Source organism: Arvicola amphibius, chromosome 3 (genome assembly GCF_903992535.2).
Source record: "Arvicola amphibius chromosome 3, mArvAmp1.2, whole genome shotgun sequence".
Taxonomy (NCBI): Eukaryota; Metazoa; Chordata; class Mammalia; order Rodentia; family Cricetidae; genus Arvicola; species Arvicola amphibius.
The window spans coordinates 162,041,676-162,062,459 of record NC_052049.1 but is presented as its reverse complement, the minus strand read 5'-3'; the positions used below and the strand labels follow the sequence as shown (position 1 = coordinate 162,062,459).

General features: G+C 45.5%; 1 protein-coding gene across 1 annotated transcript in view; it reads right to left on the bottom strand.

The window, feature by feature from the left end:
- Pcolce2 (procollagen C-endopeptidase enhancer 2) overlaps positions 1-20,133 on the bottom strand; it is a 47,884-nt gene extending 27,751 nt beyond the window's left edge. Inside the window, exons 1-2 of the mRNA XM_038322678.1 lie at positions 19,942-20,133; positions 19,092-19,200 (exon numbers count right to left, since the gene is read on the bottom strand). Coding sequence (XP_038178606.1) covers positions 19,092-19,200; positions 19,942-20,021 — 189 coding nt within the window. The 5' untranslated portion in view covers positions 20,022-20,133. The remainder of the gene's footprint in view (positions 1-19,091; positions 19,201-19,941) is intronic.
- Positions 20,134-20,784: the final 651 nt, after the last annotated feature.

Below are 20,784 nucleotides of genomic sequence, written 5' to 3'. Positions count from 1 at the left end.
GAAAGAAATAGATAAGAGACAGTAGAGTCAGGAGGGCTTCCAGTGAATACTGCACCAAAAAGCCCTGAGTTCATTACTCAGTCCTTACATACCCGAATCAAAAGGGGCCAGCAGAAGACTTCTATGACACAAAGAATAAGCAAGTGTAGTTACCTCCTTACAGCTCAAAACACCACGCCCTAAGTCAAACACCTTGTCGTCTGGCTTTTGAGGAGCAAAGCACCCAGTAGCCACACCTTTGGCCAAACATCCTGTTATTCCTCCTTGAAGAGCAAGAAAGGGTTTGAACTCTGGCCTTCACTCAAGAAGGAATGGTCCAAAACTGTGGGCCCTCACACTTTCTCATGGAATGTGTTTTCTCTAGGGTGGTAATTGCATTTCTTGTAGGTTGCTTAGTTTTCTGAGTCTCTAACATGAAACCCTCCCAATACAGGCATCAGTAGCCCATGGTTTCCACTTTCTCCTCAGGAACATCCATTCTGTTAATATATATGTGATTACACAAACCCTGTGTTTAAGAAAATATCTCTACAGAATAGATTCATAGAAATTGATGAACTCAAGACCTGTGAATAATTTATTTTATTTTCCTACTATTAGTGTGTGTGTGTGTGAGAGAATGCGTGTGTGTATGTGTATGAGAGAGAGAAAGAGAGAGAGAGGCATAAAATGCGTACACAAGTTTTGGTGTTGGTCGTTGCTTATCCACTTTGTCTGAGACGGACCCTGCATCTGCATGGCTTGGTAAACCAGGCTAACCCTTGAGTTTCAGGAAGTTCTCTTCCTCCTCTTCCCATTTCTCACAAGCATGCCAGGATTACAGATAATTGCATTACTGTTTTTAGTTGGGTTCTGGGATAGAAACTCAGGTCATCAGGCTTACACAGAGAGTGTTTTCACATCTCCTCAGCCCCAGCATTTTAAAACTGACAGAATATTAACAACAGAAAGCTGTATTAATTCCTTTTTCTAGTACTTTCTCCTGCACTGGATGTCGTCAATATGTGCCGACTTAGTAGGTAGGTGCATATACACACACATTACAAAGGGAAATAAGGAGAAACGTCATTGCTATTTGAGTTCACTGTGGGCATTGTGGGGAAAAGTTGAGCCTACTTAAGGTGACAACAGACCAGAGGAATGATGTCAAGGAAGAGACACTTCATTTAGATACCCTGGAGATGGCAAGGCCATGGGCACCATCAGAAACGCAGTCAAGAGAAGCGTGCGTTATTTTACCTTAGAAGACACGCAGAGAGGCAGAGGGAACAATGGCTTATTTTTGAAAATGTTGAGATTAAAATGTTACAGTCATATGCTGCAGTATCAAAGGGCAATCAGAGAGACTGCCACAAAGGCTCCAGCCTTGTTAACCCCCAGTTTCATCTCTCTAACCCACTCTATTTTTCTGGCTGTCATTTTTGCCTCAACTCATCTTGAATTCCAAGAATAGTGATTCTCCTTCTGCAACGACATCATGATAATAACCACATTACCAATTTCCAGGCAATAAAGACTTCCTGGGGCCAGCTGGTTCCACAGAAGCAGACTTAAGAAATGGGTCAACTAGACCCGTGTGACCATGACTGGCTGTGCATAGCGCTTGCTCCTTCCTTTTTCCTCCCCCATGTAACTCCAAAGCTCTTGCCAGTAACTCAGGATGCTTAGAATGTGTGATGGACAAGCCTATAATCCTAGCCTTTGGGAAGCAGAGGCAGAAGGACAGAAGTCAGTGTGAAGCCAAACTAGCCTACATAGGGAGCTCTAGGGCATAGTGAGTCCCCATCTCAAAAAAAAAAAAAAAAAAAAAGGAAAAAGAAAAAAGAAAAAAAAAAAACCTTGCTTGTCACCACAGTACTTAGAAAGCTGTGGCAAAAGATAGTGACTTCAAAGCAAGCCCGGGCTACATACACATTGAGAGCCTATTTCAAGAACCAAGGATGAGGAGGGAGGAGGAGTCATGGGAGGTGGGGGAGAAACCTAGCTTTGTTATAAATTCTCTTCAAAATAATTAAATTATCTTCCTCTTAGCCTCACCCAAAAAGCTTTAAAAAGAATAATGAAACTGAAAACAGAAGAAAAATGGATAAACTAGCGTGGTATTTAAGCACAACGAGGCAGAGTGAGTCAGTTTGCTCAGAGGGCGTGATATTTAATCCAATGTTTAATACAATGACACACTTAGGAAAACCCAGAAGGACGCCAATGGAGAGAGAGGACAGGAGGCTTGGCACTGTCACTGTGCAGTGTCTGACGCACGTGGCTGGACAGGCCACTGTGGGTGCCGGGAATGGTGTGCGGTGTGCCTGGCATCTCTAGGTGGTCCTCCGTGGTTTTAGTTCTTCAACCACAGAGCTTGACCTTAGCTCATGAAAAGATTAAAGCCGCTTCACTCAGAGCCCCCTCCTCCCTGCCACCCCCGCCACTACCTGAGGGGCTGGCTGGCAGTGCAGGATGCTGTGGGGCTTCTTAATCAGTCTCAGGAAGCCAGGCCCAGGGGGTGTTGTCCTCACCCCACCCCTTAGGCCACAATCCCTAGGCAGGGTCCCACAGTCCCCTGAGAGCTCAAATGTCAGTCAGGCCAGTTTTTCCAATCTGAAGCTCCACCCCCTTTTACGACCCTTAAAAACAACAACTCCATTTAGGTATGATTGGCAGCTGTAAACTCGTTCATTCAGAGTGCACAGATGCACACATTCGCTTTGTGACGTGTCTGAGAAAGTATGAGCAGCTTCCACTTCCCCAGAAATACCCTGGGGGAGTTATCCTTGGCATGAAAGCAAAACAGAGTCCTGGCTGATTGGAGAATGAAAGAAAACAACAATGTTCCGGGCTGGGGCATTCTCTCTGGGGCCTGGAGGTCACTGTCACTTTGGGTAGCGTGATCTCAATAAAGAAGCGACCTAGGGGTGCCCAGCCTCTCCCTCCTGGCAGAGAGTGGATGTACAGACCCAGATTTGCTGTGCCTCAGATGTACGTCTTTTTATTAGATTCTTTTCTTTGTACTTAGATTTTAAAAGTTCTCTAGGATTGACAATTTAGAGACATCAGATCAAAATTTGAATAGACTTTTAAACTTGGTCTGCTCTCAGCGAAGGCCTTGGCCACACTGATGGAAATGGCAGCTTTGCTACCTGTGTCAAAAACATGGGAACGCTTCAAGATGGCCAGGTGTAATTTTAAAGAAGTAAAAAAAGAAACAAAGGTGGTAGTGGCTCATGCCTTTAATCCCGGTACTCCGGAGGCAGAGGCAGGCGGATGTCTGAATTTGAGGCCAGCCTGGTCTACAGAGTGAGCTCCAGCACAGCCAGGGCTTCACGGAGAAACTTTGTCTTGAAAAAAACAAAGAAAAAGGAAGGAAAGACGGAGGGATTCTTACTTTCCAGAGCAGAAGATGAGGAACCAAAAATTAAAACACTCTGTGGGGCTGAGGGGTGGGGATCGATCTCATGACTTCCTGCATGCTAGGCAATCATTCTGACAACCGAGCTGTATCCCCAGCTTTAAAAGAAACCAGATGATTGTAGAGTTGGTTTTGTTTTGTTTTGTTTTCCTACTTCTGTGAAGGAGATCATTGCAATTTTCTTATGCATTGGACTGAATTGGTAGCTCTGCTTGGTAATATTTTCACAAAATTAATTCTGCCAACCCAGGAGGTTTCTCCACCATCAGGCACCGTCTTCAGGTTCTATGTTCAGTGTTTTAACTTCTCACTGCAGAGACGAGTTCTCGGTCACAATGTGGGAGAAACTGTAAGAGAGATGGCTGAGCTGGATGAAGTAGGTTACTGAAGGTTCATGGCTTCCTGCCTCCCTTTTCCTTCCCTTCTCCTCTCCCTCCTTTCCTGCTTGTCGTTCAGCAAGCAACCCATCTTCACCTGGTGCTCCTGCCATGCTCCTGCCTTGCTAGAGGCCCGGAAGCAGCAGCCAAGTGACCACTGGCTGGAACCTCTGAAACTGTGAGCCAAAATGAGTCTTCCCTCCTTGGAGTTGATGTTATAAAGTCTTCGTCATAGAGAAGAAAGCCAATCCACATGCTGTGCAGGTGCTATGACCTGTATGATATAATAACCTGTCTATTTATCTGCCAGTCAGCTGAGTTCAGAACAGTGCTTACTATCCACTCACTATGGATGAAGGTTGGCTAATGGGATGACATTATGGAGGCTGGAGGGATAACTTAGTGGTTAAGAACACTGACTGCTCTTGCAGAGGACCCCCGTTCAATTTCCAGCACCCACATGGTGGCTTGCAACCATCTGTAACTTGGGTTCCAGGGAATCCAACATCTTCTGGTCTCCTTGGGCTCTGTACACTACTGTACAAAGTACACAGGTACAGACATATATGCAAGCAAAACACCCGTATATATAAAATAGAAATAAATAAAAAATACTGTCACAATAAAACCACTGGTTAAGAGCCGACCTGAAACCTGCTACTTAGGAACCGGTTGAAACTGTTTGATATGCATCTGTGTAACAAATTACCTGAAATGTACTCATAATCCGCCACCTTGCTACCTACAGGAAAAATCCAGTAACTTATTAGGGGCCACACACAGTGTAGCATATCTTGCTAGCTTTACCACCTGGGTCCTTAATTTGAAATAATCACCACTCCATTTATAGGTTAGAAATATCAGTAGTGGGGGCTGGAGAAATGGCTTGGTGGCTAAGAGAGTTTGTAGCTCTCGCAGAGGGCGTGGTTTTGTTCCCAGCACCCATATCAGATTGCTCACGACCACCTATAACTCTACTTCCAGGGGATCCAAAGCCCTCCTGGGGCCTCTGCAGGCACCTGCACACATGTGCCTGGCATGTGTGCACTCTCACCAGGCACACATATGTAACTTCTCTAAATAAAAAGGAAATATCATCAGCGATGGGGCTACAGTTTTGTGGTAGAGCCCTTGCCAAGCATGTTCGAGGCCAGGAGTTCCATCTCCAGCACACACAAAAGGTTTATCAACGGCTAATTTGATAGTTCCCTCAATGGCTCTAAAGTAGGTTTTTTTGTTTTGTTTTGTTTTGGTTTGGTTTGGTTTCCAGTTTATGTATGCTAGGGTTTATGTGGTACTAGGGACAGAACCCAGGGCCTTACTCATGCTGAATATACACACTGACCTACATTTCCAGCCAGACTTGTGGTCCCTGGCTTCAGTTCAGAAAGTACCTTTGAGGCCTGAAAAACTCAAAGCCGGTCATAAAACTAATAAGTGACATGAACTGAAACACTTCAAGTATAAACTCAGTTCCTTGAGGGTGGGGCAAGGAACAAGAGGAAGTTGTGTTATTTACTTAGTTCTCCCTCCCCCTGTAAAAGTGAGCCAATTTTTAAAAAATAATTAACCAAATATTTGTCAAGCACTATGCCTGTCTGTGTCAGGTCATGTACTGGGCTCTAAGGAGAGGATGAAGGCTAAGGAGGTTCTCTGCTCCCCATGACAACATGGTCAGAGGGACGACAGTGTCACTTCTGGCCTCCAAGGGCAATCGATGGATCTTAGCCACGTGCACTGTCCATCAATGCTAGATCTGCTTTCAATTCTAACATTCACCGAGCTGAGACATTTTCAGATGAACACAGTACCGTGCTCACATGAGAAAGAGATGGTTCTAATGTTTGACAGTCCTTCTGCTAATGACCTCAAAGAGAGATTTTTAAAATTAATTCTATTTTATATGTGTGAATATTTTGGTTGCATGTATGTCTGTGTACCATGTACATGCCTAGTGCCGTCAGAAACCTGAAGAGGGCATCAGATCCCTAGAACTGGAGTTACAGGTGGTTGTGAGCTGCCGTGTGGGTGCTGGGAATTGAACCCAGGTCCTTAAGAAAAGCTCTTAACCAGAGTCAACCCTCTAGCTTTAAAGCATTCGTTGTTTATCTCTACAATTTCACAATGGAGAACAATAAGATGTCAAGAATGCCCGGTAGTGGGTATTCACACAGCCCGTGACCTTGGCCGGATAGAGGCGGTGATTCTCATGACCTCTTAAGGGGAAAGACAGAGGGGTTGCTCTCTCTTGAGTGGTGAAGACTGGGTCAGGTGGGTGTGAAGCAGTGTGCGATTGGTCCCCATATTTCCAAGGACTCTATAACTGGATTTACCACGTCCTGTATTTGTGAGTGTATCTCCCCTTTCATATCTTAATGAATCCTTAATACCCTTTAAACAGACACACGTGGATTTCTCATAACAATCCCACACGTGTTTCCTGTCTTCCTCAGATAGTTTTGATGAAATACATCAAATAAGAACCCAAAAAGTAATGGAGCCATTCCTTCTCACAAAATCCAGCATTCCACAAATGCTCGGCTGATGAACACATCATACTTCCAATCTGCAAGGCTGGCTGCTTCAATTTGGGCTACGGCCATGAGCAAAGTCCTGGCAGTATTTAGCACAAGAAAGTGTTTTTCATGTTTTGCTGCAAGTTTCCTAACTGGCCTCCCCTCTTAGACTCCACAGTCTGTTCTCCAAACAGCATCCGGGTGATGCTTAGAAAACACAAGCTGTGAGCTGAGAATTCGCCTCATTTGGGACAGAGTGCACGAATCCTTTGGGCCTAATCCCCAGCACTGCATACCCACCCACTTCAACTGTTGCTTCGAAATACGAGTCTCCGCATATTCCTATATTAAGTTATCTATGTTAAATACATTTTTATTTACAGTTGAATAATATTCTATTGTATCTATCTGGCACATTTTTGTTATCCATTCATCAGTTTAGGGACATCTAGGTTATTTCCTTTGTTGTACAGAAGCTTTTTAATTTCATGAGGTCCCACTTTCCTATGGGCTTTGCTACCAGAGTCCCGCTCAGAAATTATCTTCTATGCCTTTAAGCTAAAACCTCCCTGTTCCCCCCTCTATCAGATGTGGGTACCAGGTCAGGTCTTACGTTGAAGTTGGAGTTGAGTTGTGTGCATGGAGACAGATAAAGATCTAGTTTCATCCTCTACATGGAACTATCCAGTTTGACCGGCACCATTTCTTGACGATGCTCTCATTTCTCCAACGTGGTTTTTGCTGTTGTTCTTATTTTTTGTCTCCTTGTTGAGAATCAGGAGGCTACAAGAATGTGGACTTCTACGTAGGTCCTCAGTTCTATTCCTTGATCAGTGTATCTGCTGTTATGCCAGTACCATGCTGTTTTTATTACTTGAAATCAGGGATGGGGATATCTCCAGCAGAATTTAGAAGTGTCCTTTCTGTTCTACTTTATAGAATAAGTTGAGGAATATTGGTCTTAGTTTTTGTGGTGGTCTGGTATTATTCTGAGCAGAATCCACCTGGCCCTGGACTTCTTTTAGTTGGGAGATTTTATAATTACCGAGTTCATCTCAGTTGCTGCGAGTCTGTTTAAATTATTTACGTCACCTTGCTTTAACTTTTGTAGGTTAGGTGCACCTAGAGATCCACCCCGTTCTTTCAGATCCATTTTGTTGGAAATTCCTATGAGGTATTCCTTGGCTTAAAGATCCATTTTGTTGAACGTCCTCATCTAATTTATTTATCTGTTTTTATTCTCCTAGAGTCTTCTTTGAGTTGTTTGAACTTACATAAGTCATTCTTTTTAATTCCTTGAGAGTTCTTACAGGTTATTTTCATTGGGTAACATCATTATGGTATTTGTAACTTGTAGAGGAGACGAACTGTCTTGGTTTTTCATGCTGTTTCTATGCTGAGACTTACATATCTAGTTTGTGGTTGAGCCCACACACACACCACCCCCTGCCCCGTGGCTCCCCCCCACACACCTCCTCCGCCATACCTTTCTCCCCTCTGTGGTTGTTGTTCAAGTTGCTTTTCTACTTTCAGCTGAGGCCTTCCCATGTGAGCAGAGGACTAAACTGTAGGAGGGTTTAAGTTTCCATGTCCTCTGTGGGGCTGGGGTAGGACATTCCAGAGAGGAAAAGAAACTGTAAAGGCCGTGTTCTCAAGGGCTTTACAGTGTAGCAGGGGACACCCATTAGCGAACAGACAAGGAGCACAGAGCGTGATCAATCAGTGCTGTGACAAAGGTTCTCTCTGGATGCTCTGGGAAGGGAGCTGTAAGTCCCAGGCACAGCCTTCTGGTTCACAGATGGACTGGGGGCTTGGTGTGCACTGCTTTGAGGGAACAAAGACTCAGAGAGGGGTTACCCCACAGACTAAACTACCTGCACCTGGAGCAGTGCAATTTCACATGTTTTGTGAGGAATATGAGCTCTGTGATATCTGAGCTGAGACTCAGATGTCCCCACATCATCCACCCCATTTGAGTTAAGTTCGCCATCCTCATTACGCGGCTCGCATGCTGTCTTCTCAGCGCTTGTTACTCCATGCTTGATTTCTACCCATTTCACTGCTTCTAGGCAAGCACCATCCAGTGAGTCTCCCCTACCATATCCCAGAATACAGCAGAACCTGACTCACACTAAGTGTTCAGTAAATAATTCATGAAAAAAAAAATACTATTTTAGGGTTTGCTATGCACTAGGTGCTGTGCTTTTTGAACTGTATATTTACCATGTGTATGGGTGTTTTGTCTGCATGGTTGTCTGTGTGTTGTGTGCATGCCTGGTGCTGGTGGAGACCAGAAGAGGATGTCAGATTCTCTTTGACTGGAATTGCAGCCAGTTGTGAGCAACCATGTAGGTGCTGGAAATCAAACCAAGATCCCGTGGAGGAGCAACCAGGGCTCTTAACTGCTGGACCATCTCTCTAGGCCCCTAGACACTGTACTTAATGCCATTCGTGCAATACTGTAAGACCTAGCACAGTCCTATGAAGGAGTGAATTATTCCCATTTACAGATAAGGAGACCCAGGAACAAAGAGGGTAACTAACAAGACCAAGGTAATTCATCTGGGAAGGAATTATCCAGGTAATTATGGCTTATAACAAGATTCCCCAAAGCCTCATGGCTTAAAACAACGATATTCTCCTGTTGTTATACTAGGGATTCATGGGTGTCTCAGGTAGGGTCTCTATTGCTGTGAAGAGACATCATGACCACGGCAACTCTTATAAAGGAAAACATTTAACTGGAGTGGTTGCTTACAGTTCAGAGGTTCAGTACACTATCATCATGGTGTAACATGGTGGTGTGCAGGCAGACATGGTGCCGGAAAAGTAGCTGAGAGTCCTACATCTTGACTCAAAGGCAACAGGAAGTGGTCTGAGACTCTGGGTGGTATCTTGAGCATATATGAGACCTCAAAACCTCCCTCCACAGTGGCATACTTCCTCCAACAAGACCACACCTACTCCAACAAGAGTCACTCACTTTGTGGATCATTTTCTTTCAAGCCACCACAAGTGGCCTCAGGTGGATGGCTCTTGCTTGATTGTCTCCTGCGGTTACTGTGAGCACACAGGAAACACTTAGTCTTCCGAAGGCCTGGACCTCCAAGGTGACTTTTTCACTAATAGTCTGACAAGTCAACTTCTTGAAGACAACTTCTGAGGGCTGCCTGAAAGTCTCCCCATGGACATACTCACAGAATGATGGTCCTAAGAAGGGATTTTATGCCACCTGGGGTGTGTGTATATGCACATTTGCATGTGTGTGTGCATGTATGCATGAGAATGCATACATTCATGGAAGTTGGGCCAACATTCAAGTGCCTTCCTCAATCATTTTTACCTCTTCTGAGACAGGCTCACTCACTGAACTTGGAGTTCACTATTTGGCTACCTTGGTTGGCCCGTGAGCTCTGAGAGGCCTCCTGTCTCCATCTACCCTGCAATGGGATTCTTCACAGGTGCCACAATACCCAGGATTATGGTTTTTAACTTGAGTGATGAATATCTGGACTCCGGTCTTCATGCTTGCAGCTCAAACACTTTACTAAACAAATCATCTCCTCAGACTCCAAAGACACTTGATTTTTTTTTGAGATAGGATCTTCTTATATAACCCAGGTTGACCCCAAATTCATTACAAGGCCTACGTTATCCTCAATTTCACCATCCTACTATCCAAGCCTCCAAAATGCTGAGACTTTATGAATATTTCACCACCTTCTGGGCTCTAGAATGTGCATTTTTAAAAACCAAGGCAGAATTGGGGATGTAGTCAGTGACTCTTGGGTTGATGCCCAATATAGAAAACAAAGAAAAGAAAAGAAAAGAAAAGAAAAGGGTGGGGGAGGGAGGAAGGGAAGAGAAAGAAAAGGAAGGGATGGGGAGGGAAGGGAGAAAAGAAGGGAAAGAAGGGGATAAAGGAGGAGAGGGAAGGGAGGAGAGGGGAGAATAAAGGAGGGGAGGAAAGGGGAGGAGAGAGGAGAAAGGAAGAAAAGACAAAGGACTTGGGCAAAAGCCGGACTTGTTTCTCCCTAGGCCACTCCCACAAATCACATTTGCGTCATTCTCTGTTTCTCTAGACCCCTCAAAACTCTGTTGGGGGACACGGGAAGCCCGAAGGCACGTCAATCAGAGGCTCATCTTTGGAGACTCCAAGTGCAGGGCTGGTGATGGACCACAGCAGTCTGGCTCCAAACACCACACCTTAAACACAAGGTCATGGCGTGTCTTCATTGGGAATCCCTTTAGCTAGTTTGTATAGCTAGGGGACTGTTTGGTAATTTGGAATTCCGAAGGAGGATAAAGCCTCCATCTCTAAAGACAGAAATATCCTTGCAATGTTTTTAAGGTAGTCCTGTGGGCAGAACCCAGGACCTCGCACGAGGTAGACACATGCCCTTCCATGGAGCTCAACCCTATCTCAGCCCCACTGACAGGCCTTTCTCTGATTCTAAACACCCCAGTTTCAAAGTCATGAGGAACCCTCAGTTGGTTTTGGGGTGGGAGTTGGCTGGGAAGGGAGGGCTGGAGGCACTTCTGTGGATGAAATCTTATGAAAGATCGTATTTTAAATCAAGAAAGGACACAGTGAGACATTTCCAGCGGGAATTCGCCATGCCCTAAGGGATAACCATCCAGATTGAAACCAGTTGGCTTGCAGGCAAGTTCTACACAAACAGCACATTTTCATTCCTCATTACAGCCTTGGAGAAGTGGTTTAAAAAAGATCAACAACACCTCTTGCACTGTGCCAAGGGGCCTCCCATCTAATGCCTACTCCAGTCCTCATATCAAGAGGGTGCCAGCTCCAGAAACTTCCCCGCATGCCCAGCAAATGTGTAAACATGGATTAAAACCCACGTCCATATGACTCTCCAGTGTTTATTCTTCTAGGCTCCAAGAAACGTCACACACACAACCCACCATTTTGATCCCCGTTCACCATGCCTATCCCTGCTCCTATTCAGGGATGTGACCTCTCACCGGGTGGGCGCATCATGAACAGTTTAAGCGAATTAATGAGTTACGGTTCCTTCAGAAGAGGTCAGGTGTAGCCCAGAGATTTTGGCAAGTCTGTGTCTAGCAGTCAAACTCAGCATCCATCTCTGGGGGCACCTAACAGAAAAACTGCCGCAGGCTTCTGCGTGCCTTGCTTTTCAGCCTGGTCTGTTCAAAGCCTGTCCTTGACGAACTCATCTCTCTGCCCCTAAACATTTGGGGACACACTATTTGGTTATGTGCAGTGTCCAATAGTGAGCCCCTGGGGAGGGAGCCTGGGGTGTGGTAGTGAAAGAGGGGTGACATTTAGTGGCAGGACTTCGCTTTAGGACACTTTGATTCTGACTACACTGTTCTAGGTCTCCGGCTTTCTCAGGACGTCTGCATAGGTTGTTGAAGACTTGCCGTTCATGAGCTGATGAATAATAAAGTATTTGAGGGAAACACTTGTTTATCCCCAAGTTCCTAGAGTAAGAAATTCAGAGATACCCAAAGGCATAATTGCACTGTTGATTAGAAATATGAGGGTAGTGAATGCTCTCATAGGCGGCTCCCCAGGCTCGACCGGCGTCCATAAACACAACATCCCTCTGCATGAAGAACACAGCAAAGCAACCATCTGCAGGAGCACGCCCAACTCTAAGCATGCAGCAACCATCCACAGGAGCACGCCCAACTCTAAGGATACAGCAACCATCTGCAAGATCACACCCAACTCTAAGGATGCAGCAACCATCCACAGGAGCATGCCCAACTCTAAGGGTGCAGCGACCATTTGCAGGAGCACGCCCAACTCTAAGGATTCAGCAACCATCCGCAGGAGCACGCCCAACTCTAATGATGCAGCAACCATCTGCAGGAGCATACCCAACTCTAAGGATGCAGCAACCATCCACAAAAGAGCGCACAACTCTAAGGATGCAGCAACCATCTGCAAGAACACACTCAACTCTAAGGATGCAGCAACCATCCGCAGGAGCATGCCCAACTCTAAGGATGCAGCAACCATCTGCAGGAGCACGCCCAACTCTAAGGATGTGAAAAGTGAACGCCTCCAACACTGCATTTGTCTTCAGCAAATGAAACAAACCAAGGAACCCACTTTTTTACTGATTGCTTTTAAGGAATTCGCAAAGTCATCATGAAACAACTCAAATTTACCACTGGATTCACACCGTAAATTGAACTGTGGCATAAGCAAGAGATGTGAAAGTACATCCGTCAGTCCTTCTAATAATACATTTTTAAAAAATCCTCCCTGGGTATTTACCTTTATTGAATGCCTTTTCCATTGACAATGTTGTTATCAAAGAATTTCTGTCAAAAAAGAAAAACATGAAGACTTCATTTTCATGTTTCCCCCCCTCTATTAAGTAAGCCTTTTAAAGGCATTGGATTGAAAACAGCATTAAAAACACAGGCAGAATAAAGAAGTATATTATAAAACATCGGGTTTCCAGTCAATAAAAACATACTTAACCTCCATCTGAAAGAGCAAAGGAAAACAAAATTAAAAGAGGCAACAGATGCCCTCAAAAGCAAGCAGAAAACTAAACAAATTTAGGAAAAGTGGACTGGGGCCCCATTGGGAAAGTGTTACCCACTGGCTTATTTATTTAGGATTTGTATCTGTCCTTCCCCAAAGGCCCGGAGGCAACAGGAAAGCTTTGTAATTCTAGTGTCTTAGTAACTGAACCCTCGCTGGAAGAATTTATCCTCTGTAAGACTCATAAAGCTTCCGAATTAGACGTTATCAGTTTAAAACGCAAGACAAGCAACGGTTGCACATGCTCAGCCCAGTCCTACGACTCCCAAGCTTAAAGATGCAAATCCGGTCTAGTGATCTCACTCAGCTGTGCTTTCCTCGGGCGTAACTCATACCAACTTTAGCACTGGATAAAATTATTACTCAGGTGGCTAAATGGCTGTGCCTATCAGAGTAATGTATACATTCATTAAAAAATACTTAAGATTAGAACTTAAGTCTCCATATAATGTTAAATCCTATGTGCAGCCAAAAGTCAGGAAATATGTGGTTAAGCCCCAAATCCCATTCCTCTCTCTTCCCTGCTGAGGCTATTCCAGACAAATAATAGTTACAATGATTTGAGAACCCCCTCTTTACCCTTGGTATAATTAACTGACTTAAATGTCGAGTTCCTGCCCAAATTAATTCTGTGTTTTCTCAAATTATATACCTACCACTGGTCTTCCTAGAACATCGCTATATATTCAAACATCCACAACTCCATGTCTGTCCCTGCTGATTTTCTTCTCTTTAACCATATAAAAATTGTTGAGAAGAAACAAACCCAACCCCCTTTTAATTTATAAATTCTCTAAGCAAAGTGTGAATGCCATTTCAATGTATCCAGGCTTCTGGAGGACAGACTCAGAATGACAACTTTAACAGACATAAGTTATAAGATTACCCTCAAGGCAATGGTACAGAAATACCTTTCTAGAGTTCATTATTATTCAGATTTGAAAATAACCAAGGCGCATGTAAAGCTGACCTGTAAATCCAAAACCTTACAACTTCTCTAAAATTTTCAATACATAAAGCTCCTTAAGAGTGAGCCGCGAAAAGACTTCTAAATATTCCTGTCACGGATTCTCATTATCTCCTCCTTACCAGCTCCGAACTCTCTGGAGATGGAAAGCCTGCCTCTTCTCTTTTTACCCAGGGGGCCAGCACAATGAAACACCTATACTATACAAGGACACTCAGTGAATTGAGGTAAATGTTTATATAAGAGGTAAGTAAGTACATGCATGGCTAATTATAGTACTGAGCCAGGAAATTGCGAATCTTTTCATGGTGTTTATAGACACAATGTTATTAGGCAAGGTACAAGTTTTGTTTAGATTAGTTTTCTTGATACAGGAGCTCACTGTAAAGACCAGGCTGACTCCAATTCATGGTTCTTTCCTACCTCTGGGATCACAGGTGTAAGCAGTCACACCCAGCTCAAATCTAACAAAAAGTTTTGCAGATAACTGTTTCCCTGTCTGTGAAGTGGGTATATTAATGCTTGCCTCACCCAGCTCAGAGTTCAGTGCAAATGAGATAAAGTGGCTCAATACATGTGAAGGCATGCTGAAGACATACGTTATCATCTTAGTAGCACGAATTACACGGTGAGTCTAGGACATGTTAGCTGGCCAGAATAAAGCAGGTAACTTATGAAACGGCAGTACGTGCCCTGGTCAGGCAGCCAAGGGTCTTTCTGCAGAAGAAACGTAAATCAATTACTCAAAGACTTGCTGATTTTTCTCCAAGTCTGATTCATGCTGAAATTAATATTTAAAACTTTAAGTAACCAGCTGACTTCAAACATCTTTAATAAATGAGGCAGTTACAAAGAGAACTTTGTGATTTTAGCCACAATGCCTGACAGCTGAGCTACACATGTAAACTTCTCTATTTTCAAACTGATATGCCAATTGTGTCCGGCTTAAAACCTAAGAATAAAATGACTTTCGCCCATCTCTGCAGACCCAGCGTTAGTAACAGCATCCCCTTTACACATTTGGATACTGGGCTAGATTCATAGTTCAGGAACTAATTTTAAACAATTCCTATACACGTTCAAGATTGTCCAGAAGGCTCTGGCCTTCAAGCTTCCTGTCTGTAAGCAAAGCTTCGGCGGTTGACTTTCCAACAGAAGTTTCAAATCGTCAAGTTGTTTCTTTAACCCTGCCCAGGGGATTACAGAAGGGACAGGCAATGGGTGAGAGCACCAGGGAACAACTCAGCGATTCTCCGAGTTTGTGCTGAGTTTATCCAGAAATTGTTCACAGGATAATGATCCGGTTGCCAGGGGCGAGAAAGAGCTAGAACTGCAGGGGTCTGGTGGGCTTTCTCTCACTAGCCCACACCTCACAGCCCTCTTTGTGCTCACACCACTTCTGACGTCACCTAGGCTCACCTGGGGTGGGGGAGGGGATGCTGTAAAGGCTTCTGGCCACCGAGTTCACTACACTGGCTAAGTCCTTGCTGACCGGGTTCATTGCTGCCTCTTCACTTTCTCTGCGTATCTCAGATACCTCCCATCATCCTCTGCACACCGTTGCGAAGGAGCACTGTGACCCAGTGCGGTGGTCGTGTGCCAGGATCTGGAGTTTCGGCTCTTGCTGCTGGGCTTGGCGCGTGGTTTTCACGCTCCAGTCACTCGGGGTAATGTCAGTCTCTCCACAGGCTTTTATTCCAAACCTGCTTAACCAGATTGATCTCCACTTTTCCAAGGACCCTAGTGGTTGAATCATACTCAGTTCTTGTCCCTTACAACAGGCGCAAGGCTCTGGCATCTAACACAGATGTCCATGTGGTTAGCTGCCTGTAGCGTTAGCATCTACAGGAAGTCAAGAAACACTCACTCTCACCATGGATTACAAAATGCCCAACTATTTCATAACCCTCGAATCATCCGATTTAATGTCTAGCCATGCATTTTTTTAAGAACACACTCAGCCAGATGAAATTGCTAAAACCCAGTCAACTACGGCCGCCACCATACATTGACGGCCAGAATGACAAGGCTGAGTCAACAGGATTAAGTCATCAACTATGCAGGACTAATATCACTTCCCCACTGACAGAGCAGTCAGTATTCATATCTAGATCTAGATCTAGATAGTGCCTTGCCCAGGTGAGTGGGATTGGGCTATATAACAAAAATAGCTGGACAAGGCAGAGGAAGCAAGCCTGTAAGCAGCATCCCCCTTCATGATTCTGCTTACGTTCCTGCATCCCAATTTTGCTTGAGTACCTCAATGATGGACTGTAAAGTCTAAGATGAAATAAACCCTTTTCTCCTCAAATTGGTTTTGGTCAGAGCTTTATCATAGCAACAAAAAAACAAATGAAAACCAGGAAAAAGATAAACGTCCCATATGCAAGCTACACTTCCATGCCAGGAAGGCCAAGACAAGGGGCTAAAACATTTGGTTGGGACAACTTTTAAAACACGCATCAGACATCCTTATTTTCCCACTGATGAAGAAGCTCCATGGAAACCATCTGGGGGTGCGATCCACCTTGCCGTGCACATCTTCAGCTGGAAAGGTTGGGGTGGGAGGGGAATGTAAAGTCTATTGTTAGTGGAGGATGACGGTAGCTGAGGAGGCAGAGAGAGGACAAGCCCTGGGGCTTGCCAGCCAGTCTAGACACCAGGTAGGAGAAGGGTTCCGTGAGAGACACTGTCTCACAAAGTAAGGTGGAGAAGCGTTGACGAAAACACTAGATGTCAACCAGTGGCTTCAACTTGCACACATGTATACCCACACACACATATATAATCATAAATATAATATAATATAATGTAATATTGAGTTCCAGTGGAACTCCACTCTTGCTTTACTGACTGCAGGTGCGGAAAACTAGATGGGATCAATTGAGGTGACATTTGATCTTGATTGTCAACCTGATGGAACTTAGAGTCACAGAAAAAACACACCTCAGGGCGTGTCTATGAGGTTTTAGGTGTTTGGGTTTCTTATCAGGGGAGGGTTGTCATTTGTTTGTCTTTCAGAGAGGAGTGACTGAGGGTGGTACCATCTCCCTGGCACCCCAGATATAAAGAGGCAGGAGGAAACAGAGGTAAGCATGACCCTGCCTTCTCTTCTTGAGGAGCCAGTGTGTCTGTCCCCGCTGCCCCCATCCTATGCTGACATCACACCCTGGCTTCCTCTGCTTTCCAGCTGCTCTCCAGGGAGCCTCCAGGCTCCCAATGCCAGACTGAGACTGCTGAGTACCAGGTTTTGTTGACTGAATGGTTACTGAGTTGATTGTTTTCTTGCCTGTCCATTGTGCTGATAGGCTCTGGTGGACTCCCCAAACCATATGATACAAACCAGCCTAATAGATCTGTTTTTAGCACACAGACCCAGACACACACACACTATTGGTTCCAATTCTTTAGGGAACCTTGTCTAATACAGCTGGTTTTGAGAAAGTCTTTCTAGATTGCTTTGGGTAAAGCCCCAGCAGAAGTCACCCCTGTCTAGGACAGAAACCACAAAGGAAAGGGGACAAGTTGGCACATGGGCCTCTCAGCTGGTGCCATCTAACCCTGGCTGCATGTCCATCTGCCTGTGAAACAGTGAAGGCAAAAGATGCCCCATTCCTTCATCCTTGTTGTTAGAACCCTAGTCACCCCATCCTCTCCCGGATCCTTAACAGTATCCTAGCCCCCTGCACCCATCATCCCCCCCCCACCCCTACACACACTTACTGCTCAGGGTTTCAGGTTGGCTTCAAACTCAGGATCCTCTTGACTTAGTTTCCCCACTTCTCTCCTTGATGGTTCTTAAGGTCAGTAAACCTCTTCTCCACCCCACCCCTGAACATTCCACACCCATTCCACCACCCCACCCCTAGGCCCTTCTTGTTTTCTTTTGGCAATTGTACCTCCTCTGAGGCAAAGCCCTCCCTGATCCAGAAACATCTTCCCTGGACACACACTTCTGTCATGAAAGTCTGATGCCATCCCCCAAATACACAACCAAACATGAATTTCACCTAGGTAGGCACATGATGCCTCTTGGATCATTCTGAACTCAAAACCACTGAGTCACAATGAAAGCACAATGACAATATAAAGCTAAATCATCTTACATTTGCTTCCTAGTCTTATTTCACATTTATTAACAATATCAATATTTCAAAGCTGCTTCTGGGACGTCTCCTACCCTAGTTGCATGTGCTGTAACAACATAATGAAGTCTGTACCCATTCACTGAGATTTTACAGGAGAGCAATAATGCACCAAAAAAAGTCAAACTTTATATTATGGAGGGGTCCTCCTCCCAAATCAGTCTGCCAAACATCGCTGCACAACAGGTGAAGGAGGGCTAATCAAATCAATGTCTCTATATAATTCTGTTAGGCCTCAGCTTTCCCATCTATAAAATAGGCAAAACAACAATCAGAATGATTCTGTGGATTCTGTGAGACACTTGTTAATTACTTGGCTCATTTAAGTACTTCAAACATGATCCAGGACTTAGCATGTATGAGGCCCTGGTGCAACCTTCCACAACATAAAATACACACACACAACAAATCACAGTTAGTGGGTGTTACGTCCTGACTACACGGGCTTTTTTTATACCAAATAACTTCCCAAGAGCAACAGCAAAGAGAAGGTAGCAACAAAAGTTACAGCAGCAATGACTGGAAATACGGCTCAGCCAGCTGACTCTAAATCCAGACTTTTGCTTACATTAGTTGTGTCTGTATCTGCTTTCTCACCTTGACTCGGGCTAATACAGCCAGCGCTGACCACCATGGCATTTTATTGAGCCCTCATTAGCACCCTCAGTTCTTAGGTTGCCTTAGTGGTGGTTCCCAAGAAGGGACAATGAATGGCAGCAGGGTGGTAACTGTTGTTCTTTTTCTCTTGAGTATAAAGAAGTCAAAACTTTGATCTTTTATTTCCCACGAGGGATTTATGCAGGCATGAACAGCATCTTGCTGTCAAAGGTCCTTACAACAGACCTCTGACTGGAAACAGCCTTAATCGTGAATTCATAAAGCGCAACTAACTCAGAAACATCTGCTTGAAGGGTTCCTTCCTTCAGCCATATCTTGAGCCCGGTCTAATCGCTATTGCAGGACACCACCGAGCTTTCTTAATAAAAACCTCCCAAATGAAGTAAACGCAACATTTCACGTTCTCAGGCATCCCCCACTAACCCAATCCTGACACCGGGAGGGGGAGGGGGATGGCACCACAGTGCACTCTTTGCAGTACCCACGTCCAGAAGAACACCTTTAAAAGGAATGCTTACTGTGATTTTCCAAGTACATTTGCTATTTGGAGGGTACATTCCAGGAAAACCTTCACTGCCAATAAATCCAGACTCTCCGGTGAGAATGCCGCCACATGTGAAAACAGGTCTGGAAAATAAAGGAGAGGACACTTAAATTGAAACACGGTCTAGCAATCTAAAGTGGTTTTCAAAACGGTGTAAAAGCTGATATGAACGAGTTAATATTGTTTAGCAAAATCTTGCACCAGATAAGTCTGAAAGCTTGCTCTTAGAATATTGAAATCATAGCCCCATAACTAGTCCAAATTCACCATTAACTTAAGGTAGAGATATTCCACTCAGAGTATTGTATAAAATTGAATGATTAACTGGAGAGAGTGGGAGAGGTCACTGGTGAGGGACATTCTGGGAGAGTCGCATGGTTTAAAAGTCGTGGTAAATATAAAGTTTGTAAGTTCCTAGATTTGGAGACAGGCCTTGCTTTCTCCCCTTTTCGGAAAGTTGAGTTTCTCCGTGCGCCCCTCCCCGCGCCCAAGGGAAGGGGAAGGAAGATAGAGGCGGCTGGAGGTGATGCGGGAGTTGGCCATCCTCTGCCCTGGATGTTAGTGAGGACTTAAAAGAGCGACTCCCTGGGTTCGCCTTAGATTGGCCGAGACTGGGAAGTAAAGAGCAGGGAAGAGGAGGGAGCACGTTCGAGCGCGAGTTAGAGTGCCCTACACCCGCACACAGTGGGGAGGTGAGGCGAGGGAGAGCGAGCCGCGCCACGTGGTGGCCCGGGGGGCGCAGCGCCAGCCTTCGGAGGGAAGCAGGGCAGCCCTCGGTAGCGAGGTGCCGGGTCATGGTGCGGGAAGGGCCGGGCGGGTGTTACCTCTCTGGGGTCTGTGGCCGGGCCAGCTGCGCGGCAGCCAGCAGCAGGCAGAGTGGGATGCAGGCGCTCGCGCCCCCCATGGCCGGCAGCTCACTGCGGCATCCCGCTCGGCGCCGCCAGCCAGGTACCAAGAGCGCCGCGGCCGGCGGGAGGGCCGCTTTTGAAGGCGTTCGCGGCCGACTCCACGCCTAATTTCCCCGGGGGACGCGCCCTGGCAGCGGCGGGCGGCGGCTGAATGTCCCGTTTGTTCTCCGGCGGGAGGGGCCGCGGTCTGTCCCCCGGGGCGGCCGCGGGGGAAGGGAGCCCAGCCAGCGGTACCCACGGCCAGCCGTGGTTCTCCGGGGTGGGGGCGGGGGGTTGCCCCCAGCTTGCTTTTAAGTAAAACGCAGCGGGCCTGCTGGGGAGCCCCCCACCCTCCTCCTTTGTCTTCTTGGAACTGCAGCCCCAAGGGACAAGTAAAGAGATCCTTCCATAGTGGACCTCCAGCTCTCATGCTTGCTTTAAATACACACGCGCTAGAGCCTGTGTTCACGGGACTGTAACAATGACTAGAGAGGTAGTTTTGTGGGTAGATTTCCACATGCGTTTCCAAGTAAGAGATTTGTGAGTGAATTGTCATTAAATGTCAGATCCTCTCATCTCAACACACACGTTAGCTTCTGAAAATGGTGTTTCTCTGCGGGCATGTCTGTTATTTGAAGAGTTACCTCAACGGCTGGAAAAGGAAACTTTATTGATGAGTTAAAATATTTACACACTTTGGACGAGGGCAGTTCTAGCCTTGTGCCACCGAGGCTTTACTTAATGACAGAGAAATGTCTTACCTTTACTGTGGCACGTCAA